This window comes from Dermacentor variabilis, chromosome 5, assembly GCF_050947875.1.
Source record: "Dermacentor variabilis isolate Ectoservices chromosome 5, ASM5094787v1, whole genome shotgun sequence".
NCBI classification, from domain to species: Eukaryota; Metazoa; Arthropoda; class Arachnida; order Ixodida; family Ixodidae; genus Dermacentor; species Dermacentor variabilis.
In genome coordinates, this window is record NC_134572.1 from 155,194,524 (window position 1) to 155,209,157 (window position 14,634).

Here is a 14,634-nt window from a genome sequence, read left to right on the forward strand (position 1 = left end):
GTGCCGCCTGAGGACGCTAGTAGATGCAAAGGAACCACAGAGGAATCTTACCTCCTAGTAACATGGCATCCGGCATTTCAATTTCACATAACAATTTAATAAGGAAAAGTTTTGAAAATTATTGCGCTAGAACGCTTACTAGAGGGCGCCGCATAACTTTCATTGTACAAGCAAAACATTTCATGGGGTTTCGTGAGGGGGCTTTGCTATAGAATCTCTACCTCGAGACCAATTTCGATTTGTCTATTGAAATGCGTGGGCAACGAAGTAATAATTTGATGAGACAGCCGCTGAACTGATTTGAATGAAGTTGCATGACATTGAGAAAGAAGATAAATTGTACTGAATCCAAAGCAGCATTTTCATTTTTCGGGTTTCAGTAATGAAATATTTAAAAAATATTCTTGAAAGGCACGTTTGAGAAAGTTTACACGCTAAGTGAACAAATCAGTAACTCTACAGCAAAAACAGATCGGAAGATTCTCCGAACTGCCACTCTTAAAGCATCTAAGGAGAGTGTACTGGATGTAGGAATATATAGCTTAAGAGGCATTGTTAGCATCTTCAGGGGGGTTTTGCACAAGTTCATCAAATATGAATACCAAAATTAAAGAAAAACTTACTGCTCTCTACCGCTAGTCGGTTCGAACTTCTTTTGCATAATAGCATTAAATACAATTCAAATAATAAGTTAAAATGGAGTGATTGTACGTAGTGGATCTTTTGTTTTGGCCGCCTATTTTTAAATAAAGATTTCTAAAAATAAGAAAACTAAAAAAAAATAATCTTGCTGAAGTTCTGTAACTCAGCAGCGAAAAAAGCTTTTGTAGTTTTGTGAGGTGCGTGTAATAATACATCCAAAGCTGACAAAAGGGGTGCAATGAAAATTGCTCGGGAAATATGCCAACTATATGCGAGCAGGTGCCTTGCAATACCTTTGTTAACATTGTAACCAACTTGCGTAAGCAGTTAGTTCTTACATCCAATCTACTAGCCTTGGATGCTCTAAGGGATACCTCTTACTTACCTGAAATGTCGGTTCTTGGCCCAGATTTACGGATTTGTAAACTGGCATTTTTTTTTCTAACTTTTTCAATTTTTTTGCTAATGTTTGTGAAAATATCTGAAGCCCGAAGTCAAAATTCTCCTCCCTGCAGTCACTAGAACTTAGCGTTATTTCTGAAATGCAAGAATATTACTTCAAGTTGCTTCCCTGGTTGTCTAATGAAAAGATTTCTGCGTTTTAAATGCATCTACAGAGGCGGCACAGGAGCTGGGCACGAACAAAGGATTCGTCATAGGAGGAAGCTTTAGCTCGGGTGCCCGAATCTAAATACGTGTAGAAAAAGAATATCTTTTTCTCGGTAATCACTGCAGCAATCTGGATGAGGTTTGTTGAATTTAAAAGAACAACTTGAAATCTAGTGACTGTTCGTGCCAAATTTTTTATTTAAGTTTTCAATTTCGTATTAAAAATTGGCAAAAATCACACATTTTCATAAAATGAGACTTCCAAGTTCACAACTCTGCAACTCGGCAATTAAAAAGTGATATCGCAGTTATGTTAATTGCATCTAATAGTACATCTAAAGCGGACAAAGTTGATGTGTTACGCATGAATCTCAACAAATACAGTAATATCGAAATACAGCTTTTGCAGAACCCTTGTACCCAACGCAACGAACTCACGTAATATATAAATTGAGATATTGAATTTGTCCGCTTTCAATGATCTAATGGATACCGTTTACAGAACCACGATATCAGTTCTTGATGCAGAGCTACTGTTTTATTTTACTTAATGCTTCCATTTCTTTTCTAACTTTCGAATTTTTGTAACATTTTTACCATATTTCAGGCCCTTAATAGAAATTTTGCTTCCAAAAGTCACTAGAATTTACCTTTCTCTCTGAAATGCAACAAATTTCACTAAAATCAGTCCGGGCGTTACTTTAGAAAATGGTTGTATCATCTTTTATGCATATGAATAGGCCGCGTCAGGATTCGGCGCGAGCTATAGGTTTCTCTGAATGCTTGTATCTATGCTAAACAAACCAAATTTGCATGGCCTGAACTTCCTTAGGAAACTGCGAATGGATTGGACGTGGGGATGGAGCCAAACTAAAGCCCACAATCCTAATAAGGGACATCCTGAATAGCTACCCCAAATGCCCTGAGTAACCTGCAAACAAGTGCTGATTTATTGATTATCGCAGTGGGCTGCCATAACAAACGGATGCAGTGATGAATATTTCGTACCTTCTTTGTATCCTTTATGTAAACGGCAAGAAATATTTGGTAAATATACAGCGGAAGCTATGGCATGGAAGCTCTTGATGAGTATCGAGAGCAGGTGAGAATTCAAGTACGAGACCGACGTAAAAAAATGGCCGACCCTTCGCCTACAGGAAAATGCGGGTAAGTGAAGGTTGACCAATGTGCACCTGACCTGCGTCATGTTTGTGCAACCCACAGGTAACGATGCCGGATTGCTTCTGTCTCCTGCTACCGCAACTTGGGATTTTCGCGTTGCTGTCGGATTGCCTGGGTTTGGGCGGCTCTAAAGACGCTTTTATAGTCCTGCCATAGAGAAAGAAATTCATGAGTGGACACCCCCATAGAGCCCAGCTGCCGAATTGACTGTAACGCTGCAAGCCGCCCGCCTTAATACGTGAGTCACACTTCTGGTTTGTTCTGGGCGCGCGTGCTTCGAACGCTAGACGGAACGCGTTACGCCGGCTGCATTGAGCGATGCAGCTTTTAGAGAGCAGTTCTTTGGCGCCCGTTCCCGCGTTTCGCGTCGCCGTCGGGCTCGACGTTGTGCCTCGCCGTAACCCACTTCGTAGCCGGGGCCAGCGCGCGGCTTTAGCTGCGCGCGCTTAAGGCGCCATCTGTCGTGCCCGGCGCGAGTCTTCGTCCCCCCTTGTCCTCCAAAGCCGGATCCCGTGTTCTCGCGTACCTTCTCACCCCCTTTCTCTGCGCAGGGCAGTTGCGGCGACCTTCGCCGCTGCCGTCCACTCTACCCTCGCCGTCCCTTCTCCCGCTGTCGCGGCAATGCCGAGGTGCCGGCGGCGGGCGCTCCTTGCCGCCTCGCGCGTGTTCCGCGGATCTCCGCTCCTCCATCTCCACGCCGCGTGGCTGTACAGCTCTCAGCGGTGTCTCTCGCTTCCTCGTTTGCGGGGCAAATGGGGAAGTTGTCGCCTCTGCCAGTGCTTGCGCCTTGCTGTCCATCGCCCACCTCCACTCTTGCCCTGTTGCGATGACTCGTAAGACAGTTATAGCCTTTCGTCCCCTTACTTCTACTTGCCACCCCAGCCAAGTGCGACCATATGGTGCGGTGTGTGACCTCTACTCAATATCCCTGTTCTCCACCCGTTTCGTCATCCCACCTCAGAAGAAACGTGAAATAATAATTACCCAGAACCGCCTCCGTTCGGCACTGCGTGTCCTGCATGCGCTTGCCTGTCGTGCCAAAACCACTTTCCGATTATGAGGCACGCCGTAGTGGAGGACTCAGGAAATTTCGACCACCTGGGGTTCTTTAACGTGCCTCTAAATCTAAGCACACAGGTGTTTTCGCATTTCGCCCCCATCGAAATGCAGCCGCCATTGCTGGGATTCGATCCCGCGACCTCGTGCTCTGCAGCGCAACACCATTGCCACTGAGCAACCACGGCAGGTGTTTGCCTGTTGTGGAAATAAGGTAGCAGTTGCGCTCAAAGATCGTATTACCAAGAAGCCTAATCGTAGACTAATTTTTGTTTTAATCCTATTGCTCAACCTCGTCCAGTCTTGGTGCGGAATCGTTTTATTGAGTAAAAATGATTGCGAACGATCTTTACAAGCCTGCATCTAATGTGTGGCATCTGCAATTTCATAAAGAAGACGCAAGACGCCTTGTGAAACAAGGAAATGTTTATTTCGCTCTGCATAAATGCTCGTTTTGGGCTTTTTGTGCATTCATCCAATGGTGTGGCACTGAGAAGCAGTAGTTCCCGTACGAAGCCCTACCGGAAGTCAGCTGAGAAAAGTAAATTACAAGCATGTGTCATTTCGGTACTAACACGTTATAGGAATGATGCGAAAATGGTAAATGGGCAGCATAAAAACAAAAGCAATTCCTCTTTACATACATGGCGTAGAAAATACCTCGCTCATTCTAAACAACACCGCCCATATCACGAAAACCTTCAATTTCCAAGCATTCCCCCATACCCGGGCCTTGTTTCCTGCCCTTTAGGAGCGCAAATACGCGGGCGACTGCGCATTTTCTAAACGAACAGGGTTTCAATCGATCAGATAGTACGCTACGTATAAAACGAGGTGGCCACAACACACGCTCTCAAACAAAGCATGCTGGACGGTCACAGAATTCCTTCTACTTGCACTCATGAAAGGTGTGTGGCCGCAAAGCCTGTTTTCAGACGTTCAGAAGACGGAATTTTCGAGTTTCAAGTTCTTGGTTTTTCAGCTCTTCGGTGTTATCTTTTGTGCGTTCTGCCGGCGCTAGCTGCACACTACCATATTATAACTCCTGGCAATTGCTTGTCGCGTATTCGACAAGCGTGTGTACCGAAAGGTGTATGTCCTTGCGCGGCCATAAAAAGCGTCACAAGCTTGTTCCACTAAGATTCAGTACATCCGAAACTAACACTGTCACGATGGCTTAGCGGTTTCTCGCTGCTTCAAGACAGGCGGGGCGAGTGTGCCTCGAAATTGTCCCTAAGTGTAACAAATTATAATAATGCTTGGGGTGAGACCAAGTGCCATGAATTTGTTCCAGTAAGGTTGACTAGGCGCGAAAGAAAACTGCGTCCCGCGTCCGCTCTCCTTTTTGCTATCTGCGTCATAACGCCACGCGCGGCAAACGTGCCTCACGGTATCCCAAAGAGTAGCGAAATTAATTACAGTAATTCTTGGGGTCAGAGAAAGCGTTATCAACTTGTCCCAGTAAGGTTGTGTACACGCGAAACTAATTGAATCACATGGCCTAACGGCTTTTCGCTAACTGCGTCACAACACCAGGCACGGCGAGCGCGCCCAACAACTACCTAAATTAGTTCTAAAGCGAACCGTTACAAAATAGGGCCCCTGGTGTGCCACAGGGAAAGCGCATACTGCTACACTTTCAAAGAGGAGACGCCCCGAAGATGCATAGCGAGCACAGCGGTGTCGAAGCACAAAGGGAAAGGACATGAACGGCGCAATTCTCATCACCTCGAGGTGCCTTCTTCCTCCCGCACTCACTTCCCTTGTGGCGACACACATAATATCGAGGATTTCACAGACGCGGCTTCTACGCTTGCTCATGAAGACACAGAAAGTGCACAAGAACTCTGCAACTGTGCTTTTGCAGGTTTGCGCCAGAGCCGCTGCCTGTAAATGCTTAGTTGATTTGTTTGCTTAATGATAGTGTGGAAATTGTCAGGTACTCCACAAGATTTTCCGGCTTTAGGCAATCCAGCGTATGGTGCTTAGAGCATTGCGATGGTTGGTTTTGACACAGAGTGACCGAGCACTAAACTTTGTCCTTTAATTTGTTTAATTTAAATTTCCGAATTCTCGACAAATGCATGAAATGATTCCATGAGTCTTACTTTTGCATTTCGCAGCTGATACTTGCAAATGTACCATTCCCCAAAAAATGAATGAAACGTCGGTTAAAGAAAACCAAAATGCCCCATACCTATCATTTCACATTGCTAGAATGCTATAGAGCGCTGTAAGGTGAAAGCCCCTAATTGTAGGGAAGACTACGGTAAGCATATACACTTTTCTCGCGAAGAAATTTCGGTAGAAATCATTGACAACGTTAAAGTGAAGCTTTCTTTGCCGCTTCCTTCGACTTTCTGACTGCTGCTGCTGTTAGTGTTATCTGGCAAACCGCGTCAGGGGTAGGGGGTGGGGGTTCAGAGTGCGTATATACATGGAAGGAGCGTGGCAGAGTAGAGACACGAGAAACTCGTTTGGACCGCACCGCGTCGAATGTGAACAGTGCCCTCTAGAGCTCTCTTGGCGTCGCCACAATAGCCTTTTGACAGCTGTAATCATCAGTGACGACCCTCCGCATGCGCTTACCGTTCTACTAATGTACAAGTATACGGTCTAACTAGATAAAACTGAAGAGAGGAAGGAGAGAAGAGGCAGAGAATTGGTTGAACCGACGCCCTCCAAATATTCGCTTGCAGTTCCCCTACAAATACAAGAGGGGGGGGGTACGGAAAAGGTGACGTAAGAAGTCACGGAAACGCGACTACAACTGACACGACAGCGGTTCCGGGGAAACAGAATAAAATTAAGTTCAAGGTACGTTCAAGGAACCATGCAAATACGTCTAGCGGACAACTTACGCAGGGCGTGCAGAAGAAAAGCTGCAGAAATCAAGGCGCACCGCGGGGTGCTACTTAATTCAGCCCTTTCCAACTCCAACTGGTACTGATGTACCGTCTCCAGGTTCTGAACGGTAGCAATCAGACACCCATAAATAACGTATTCTTCAGCGACTGAGTAGTCGCAAAGAAGGTGATGCTCACACGATTGTCTAAAGGTGACACCTTGTGTTTTATATAAGCGGCATTCTGGTAGAGTAATAGATTGTTCCCGGTATCCACCACCGTACGCCACAGCAGCACCTCCATTCAAGGAGCGACTATGACTCCTAGTGGCGAAACATCGTCTTCGCCGCACATTCTACCATAGTACATGTGCACACGGGATCCTGTACGGCATGTTGCATGTGCCCGTACAAAGCTATATATATATATATATATATATATATATATATATGTATATATATCATCAGCCTGCATACGCCCACTGCAGGGCAAAGGCCTCTCCCAGATTTCTCCATCTACCTCAGTCATGTGTTAATCGTGGCCATGTGGTCCCTGCAAACTTCTTAATCTCATCCGCCCATATAACTTTCTGACGCTCCTTACTACGCTTCCCTTCTCTTGGAATCCAGTCCGTAACCCTTAATGACCATTGGTTTTTTTCCCTCCTCATTACATGCCCTTTCCATTCCCATTTATTTTTCTTGATTTCAACTAAGATGTCATTAACTCGCTTTGTTCCCTCACCCAATCTGCTCTTTTCTTTTCCCTTAGCGTTACATCCATCATTCTTGTTTCCATATCTCGTTGCGTCATCCTCAATTTAAGTCGAACCCTTTTATTAAGCCTCCAGGTTTCTGCCCCGTACGTGAGTACTGGTAAGACAAAGATGGTACACTTATCTCTTGAGGGATAATGGCAACCTGCGATCCATGACCTGAGAATGCCTGCTAAACGCACCCTAGCGCATTCTTATTCTTCTGATGATTTTAGTCTCATGATCTGGATCCGCGGTCACTACCTGCCCTAAGTAGGTGTATTTCCTTACCAATTCCAGTGCATCGCTACCTATCGTAAACTGCTGTTCTCTTCCGAGACTGGTACACATTTCTTTAGTTTTCTGCAGATTAATTTTTAGAACCACCCTTCAGCTTTGCCTGTCAAGATAAGTGAGCGTGCATTGCAATTGCTATCCTGAGTTCCAAAGCAAGGCCATATCATCAGCGATTCGTAAGTTACTAAGGTATTCTCCCTTCAATGCTATCCCCAATTCTTCACAACCGAGGTCTCGGAAGACCTCCTACGCACACACACACACACACACACACACACACACACACACACACACACACACACACACACACACACACACACACACACACACACACATATATATATATATATATACACCGAGGTTGGAATCCCGGGTCCGCGCAATTTTCCACCGTATAAAAAGAAATCCGCGTGTTGTTCAAATTGCACAAACAGGCAAGGAGGGCGGCCTGATCCCGCTGACCAGAACCCGTAACGCACACTCTCATCGAGACCGGATTGGCTGCCCTGGTGCAGTACTTGGCCACAGCCTCCTATATGAACGCAACAATCAAACCCCGGCCCTCACTCCGCAGCAGCCGCGAAGCAACTGACCACGGCGTCGGTCAGACCTGTGACGCAGCAGAAGGTGCTAAGAATTCCTGGTTCCGGACAGGCCACCATTGGAATCTGAACCTGGCAACGTTTAACGTTAGAACGTTATCTAGTTATGCGAGTCTAGCACTGTTATTGGAGGAATTAGATGGTAGTAAATGGGCTATAATAGGGCTTAGTGAGCTTAGGATTACAAAAGAAGCATATACAGTGTTATGAAGCAGGCACGTCCTGTGCTACCGAGGTTTATCCGAGAGACGAGAACTAGGGGTCGGATTCCTGAATAATAAGGTTATAGCTGGTAACATACAGGAATTTTATAGCATTAACGGGAGGGTGGCAAGTCTTGTTGTGAAACCTAATAAGAGGTAGAAATAGAAAGTCGTACAGGTCTACGCCCCTGCATCCGGTCATGATGGCCAGGAAATCGAAAGCTCCTATGAAGACGTGGAATCGGCGATGGAAAAGTCAAAACAAAATACATTACACTGATGGGCTACTTCAATGCCAGGGTAGGCAAGAAGCAGGCTGGACACAAATCAGTGGGGGAAAATGGCATAGGCTATAGGAATAGCAGGGGAAAGTTATTAGTAACGTTTGCAGAACAGAAAAATATACGGAAATTGAATACCTTCTTCCGCAAGCGGGATAGGCGAAAGTGGACATGGAGAAGCCCGAATGGCGAGACTAGAAATGAAATAGACTTCATACTCTGCGCTAACCCTGGCATTATACAAGATCTGGACGTGCTCGGCAAGGTGCACTGCAGTGACCATAGGATGGTAAGAAGTCGAATTAGCCTAGACTTGAGGAGGGAACGGAAGAAACTGGCCCATAAGACGCAAATCCATGAATTAGCGACAAGAGAGAAACTAGAGGAGTTCCGGATCAATCTACAGAGCAGGTATTCGGCTTTAACTCAGGAAGAGGACCTTAGTGTTGAAGAAATGAACGACAATCTTATGGGCATCATTAAGGAGTGTGCAATAGAAGTCGGTGGTAACTCCGTTAGACAGGATACCAGTAAGCTATCGCAGTAGATGAAAGATCTGACCAAGAAACGCCAATATATAAAAGCCTCTAACTGTACATCTAGAATACAACTGGCAGAACTTTCTAAGTTAATGAACAAGCGTAAGACAGCTGACATGAGGAACTATAATATGGATTGAATTCAAAATGTTCTCAGAAACGGAGGAAGCCTGAAGGCAATGAAGAAGAAACTAGGAATAGGCAAGAATCAGATGTACGGGTTAAGAGACAAAGCCTCTAATATCATTACTAATATGGATGAGATAGTACAAATGCCTGATGAGGTCTATAGAGATTTACAGTGTACCAGTGGCACCCACGACGATAATGTGAGAGAGAATAGTCTAGAGGTGCTTGAAATCCCACAAGTAACGCCGAAAGAATTAAAGAACACCTTGGGAGCTATGCAAAGGGGGGAGGCAGCTGGGGAGCATCGGGTAGCAGAATATTTGTTGAACGATGTTGGACAGATTGCTCTAGAGAAACTGGCCACACTGTATACGCAATGCCTCATGACTTCGGGCGTACCGAAATCTTGAAAAAACGCTAACACAATCCTAATCTAGAAGAAAGGGGACACCAAAGACGTGAAAAATTATCGACCGATCAGCTAACTGTGCATTGCCTAGAAAGTGTTTACTAAGGTAATCGCAAATAGAATCACGAACACCTTAGACTTCTGTCAACAAAAGGACCAGGCAGTATTCCGTAAAGGCTACTCAACAATAGACCATATTCACACTATCAATCAGGTGATTGATAGTGTGAATGATAGTGATGTGCGGAATATAACCAACCCTTGCATGTAGCTTTAATTGATTACGAAAGAGCCTTTCATTCATTGGAAACCTCTGAAGTCATGGAGGCATTACGTAATCAGGGTGTACACAAGCCATATGTAAAGATACTGAAAGATATCTATAGCGGCTCCACAGCCACCGTATTCCTCCATAAAGAAAGCAACAAAATCCCAATAAAGAAAGGCGTCAGGCAGGGAGATACGATCTCCCGCTATTCACAGCGTGTTTACAGGAGGTATTCAGAGACCGGGAGTGCGAAGAATTGGGGATAAGAGTTAATGGAGAATACCTTAGTAAATTGCGATTCGCTGATGATATTGCCTTGCTTAGTAACTCGGGGGAGTAAATGCAATGCATGCTCACTGACCTGTAGAGCCAAAGCAGAAGGGTGGGTCCAAAAATTAATCTGAAGAAAACTAAAGTAATGTTTAACAATCTCGGAAGAGAACAGCAGTTTACGATAGGTAGCGAGGCACTGGAAGTCGTAAGGGAATACATCTACTTAGGGCAGGTAGTGACCGGGGATCCGGATCATGAGAGTGAAATAATCAGAAGAATAAGAATGGGCTGGGGTGCGTTTGGCCGGCATTCTCAAATCATGAACAGCAGGTTTCCACTATCCCTCAAGAGAAATGTATATAACAGCTGTGTTTAACCATTACTCACGTAAGGGGCAGAAACATGGAGGCTTACGAAATGGCTTCTGCTTGAATTGATGACGACGCAACGAGTTTTGGAAAGAATAATGATGAGTGCGACGTTAAGGCATAAGAAATCAGCAGATTGGGTGAGGGAACAAACGCAAGTTAATGACATCTTAGTTGAATTCAAGGAAAAGAAATGGGCATGGGCAGGACATGCAATGAGGGGGTAAGATAACCGATGATCATTAAGGATTACGGACTTGATTCCAAGGTAAGGGATGCGTAGCATGGGGCGGCAGAAAGTTAGGTGGGCGGATGAGATTAGGAAGTTTGCAGGGACAACATGGCCACAATTAGTACCTGGCCGTTGTAGTTGAAGTTTGGGAGAGGCCTTTGCCCTGCAGTGGGCGTAACCAGGCTGATGATGATAACGATGATGATGATATATACACATGGTAGTATGTCTAACATATAGGTCTTCCTTCGAAGCTCAAATAGATTTCGTGGTTGTCTGATGAGAGCAAGCTCACTAGTTAAGTGCAGTTGAGTAGGGAAATCGTCCTGCAAGAACCATACGTGGAAACGCATGGTAGCAAAACAGTCCTAACGCTAGCCGCAAAAATGGGGCGAACAAGTTCAAGATGTCTGAAAAGCAAATGCAAGAATGTGTTTCTCAATCTAACCTAAATGCTTTCTGCTTATTGTTTGATTTTATCGTTAGGGCAATTTAGTCATCCTTACGTGTATATCGATTGCTAAGTAATATTTTTGTACTGATTGCACTAACAGCGGCACCTACGGCTAGACTCTTTACATTGACTCCCACGACAACAACAGCATTTAGTACTGGCTATATTTATAGCAAACTCTCATCTCCGTCATTTTTGAATATCCAATGTGCTTTGTACCAAACCCTGTATGCTAACCCAAATAATGCAGAAGTTTTGGCTCAGTAACGTAAAATATTGCGCTAGTTGGTTCTGCACGGTTAACATTGTTAAATGTTTGTGATGTTATAATGATTTCGCTAATTTACATTTGTATTGTTATTCTGTTTAGATTTTGATGTCTCACACTGAATTTTCTGATAGATGATGTTTTACTCCATATTTATGTCACGTGGCTTACGTGCCCGCTCTCTTATGTAAAGCCCAATAAATTCGAGGATAAAATAAAGGTTATGATTCACAATGGAACAGCGCAAATTTTGACGTGGTAGAACTGCAGAACAGACTAGTACAAGAGGTTGTGCTCATCTGTTCTTCAGGTTGCCCTAGTCTAACGTCAACCTGTTGCATTTTTAATTGTTTCTTCGTTTTACTAAAGATGAGCATCGAAAACGAACAAGTTTCAAGCTTTTCCTCAATTTTAGCTCCATTGTTACCTTCATACGAAAAATTAAAAAAAAACATATCCGATATTCCCACAGAAAAAGATGCCCCACATGAACATATGGTGTTCTCATATAAAAACCAGTGAACTTCCACACATGATATGTCCCATACAAATGTATGTTTGTAGAGAATCACGTAAAAGCACCGAATATTCCCGTACATGGTACGGGAGAAATCCTATATCATTATATGAACGCATGGGATGACATATAGAAACCTGCATATTCCCATATATTATATGGGGAACACCATCACAACATATGTGGTTATATACAGGTTTCTTAATATGATGCCTTCCCCCGTGTGGTATATGGGAACTTATGGATTTTGCTATGGGACCCCCCACATGTTTCTATTGGATCATTGGACACGGGTCTTACAGGTGTGTTTTCCAAAGGTTGTTTATTAATCCTCAGGTGCTGTTGACATCTATACCTTTAAAACTTACAGGTGCATGTTCGAATCAGCTAGCTCAAAACTGGGGTAATTGGAGATCGCTGGGAGGAGCCGTCGTCCTGCCAGTGGGCAGTGTAACAGGCTTGTGATGATGAGGATGATGGTGATGATGATGAAATAATAGGCTGGTGATGATGTTGACTTAACTTGACAGATGGGTCAAGTGAGCAAACTTACGCGCTGCCAGGCGGAAGAGAGTGGCCAGTGTTCCCGGAACTACTGACGTGGCGTGCACGAACAGCGGGTTGCTGGGGTTTTTCTGGACGTCAAGACGCATACCGAACGTCGTCCTGGCAACCAGGTCAAACGCCAGGGTGTTTAGGCAAGGCTGCACGTCGATCTGCTCACCAGACTGGCCTTCGCGAAAGCTTCGCTCTTCGAGGATCTCCAAGAAGCTGTCCACAGCTTCGACCATGCCTGGAACAAACTGGTCAAGTCGATTCGTTCACGGCACGCTTCTCTAAATTACTCAATGAGTAAGGGAGTTTAATTTTAATGTTAGCAATACGATGCACAACACACATATATATAAGTACTAATCTGGACTCAACTGTATTTTCAGAGTGTCCCGTTTTATAACACTACCAGTTTGTAAATAACTGTAAGTAAGAGTTGTAGCACAAAAAAGAACTGTAATCATCACACAAAATACTATAAACAACTAACAGTTTGGGGAAGAGATAATGAACAATATTTACAGAACAAAAAAACGTTTGTACAAGACATAGTATACAAGAGATTCGATTAAGCAGTCGTACTTGGCCAGAACAGAAATAGAAGACCAGCTCTCATGCTTCAGCGGAGATGTGGGATAGGAGGTTGACACCTTGTTATGCAAGGTTTACAGCTATAGACATCGTATGAGTTATTTTCTAAGGATCAAGTGCGAGTTTACTGAGAAAATATATTGAGCAGCTCTCTATGAGTCTGCACTCGCACCTATTGTCATGTCTGCCTATATCGGGCACACTTTCCTATATCGGCATTGCCAAAGTTTTGATCTGTGCGTTATGGCAAATTCAACGTCTTTTCAATGAAGCTGCAGCCGTCACCAAGGTACTAGACGCCGTATTTCCCACATATGCTCGTTCCACAAAGGTTAACTAAACCAAGAAATGCAGTCTCGCACGAAAGGCGAAGCACTGATTACGAGAGCAAGTTGTCGGATAGTTGGAAGCGGTAAGGTTAGCACATTTATAAGCTGTATAAGCTGCTGTAAATATTTACTCATTGATTGAATCAACAAGCGCGGTCTCAGGCGCGCACAGGCAAAAAAAAAACATGACTCAATGATCGCGGACACGTGCTGTCGGAACGCTGGCGTGATGAAGAGCGGCAGCAGCGGCGAGCGAATTCCCCTTCGTAATATTTGTAGCTTCGACGCGAACAGGCGCGCTGGAACACAGCGCACACGATGCCATCGGCAATGTGGTGGGTTATTATTATTATTACCGCGTATTACCTCGAAGAGCAGCAGAAGCGAAGATGACTATCGGTCTTTCAAATCTGGGCGTAACAAATTAAATTCTGATACTAAACGCGCTAAACAAGAATGTTATGCGAACGAGTTTCTTTGCTATCAAGGGAAATTTACATCTCATGCGGAAAGCGATCAACGAGGTAATGAACAAAGGCTCTATACCAAAAAAAGTTGAATTTCAGCATAGTGAATTCTCATATATTTAGGTTGCCAATACGTTCCATTCTCATTTTATCGATGCTAGTGCGTCCTCACAAAATGATACACTGGTCTCTTCCACGGAATATATAGTGTTACGACGAGCCGACGCCCAATACTATTTACAGTTTATTTACAAGGGATCTAACGTAGGCCAAACTGGAGACGCTATATCAAGCGGGTACACGTCGTCTTCTTCCTCCTTAGTGCAGCCATACTGTCACGGCTGTTCCGTATCATCACCCCCGGCAGTAGAAGCGTGCACCGTCTCGGTGCTTACTCTACACATCCGCGGGGAAGGGTGTGTGGTATGGCTTAAGTGTCGCCACGTGAACGATGTCACTTGTAGCTGACAATGACGCTGACAGGTCGGCGGGGATGATTTCATACGTGACATCGGTCACTTGTCTCGCCGCACGGTATGCGCCAGTGTAGCACGACAGCAGCTTTTCAGAAAGGCCCACAAGTCGAATGGGGGACAGGAGGAGCACCAGAGAACCCAGACAAAAGTGCACGTCGCGATGGTGGCAATCATAGAAACCTCTCTGATGCTCCTGTGAGGCCTCGAGACGGGTGCGGGCGAGCTGGCCTGCGTGGTCGGTGTTCGCTTCGCGGGTGTATTCAATGGCTGAACGTGTGGCCGAGGGCAGC

General features: G+C 44.8%; 1 protein-coding gene across 3 annotated transcripts in view; it reads right to left on the reverse strand.

The window, feature by feature from the left end:
- LOC142583268 (cytochrome P450 6a8-like) overlaps nt 1-14,634 on the reverse strand; it is a 60,211-nt gene that overhangs the window by 15,853 nt on the left and 29,724 nt on the right. For 2 of the 3 annotated variants that reach the window (XM_075693660.1, XM_075693661.1), the window contains exon 6: nt 12,483-12,732. In XM_075693660.1, coding sequence (XP_075549775.1) covers nt 12,483-12,732 — 250 coding nt within the window. Of the gene's footprint in view, nt 1-3,929; nt 4,022-12,482; nt 12,733-14,634 lie in introns of those variants that run through there. The other variant, XM_075693662.1, reaches the window with a different exon arrangement.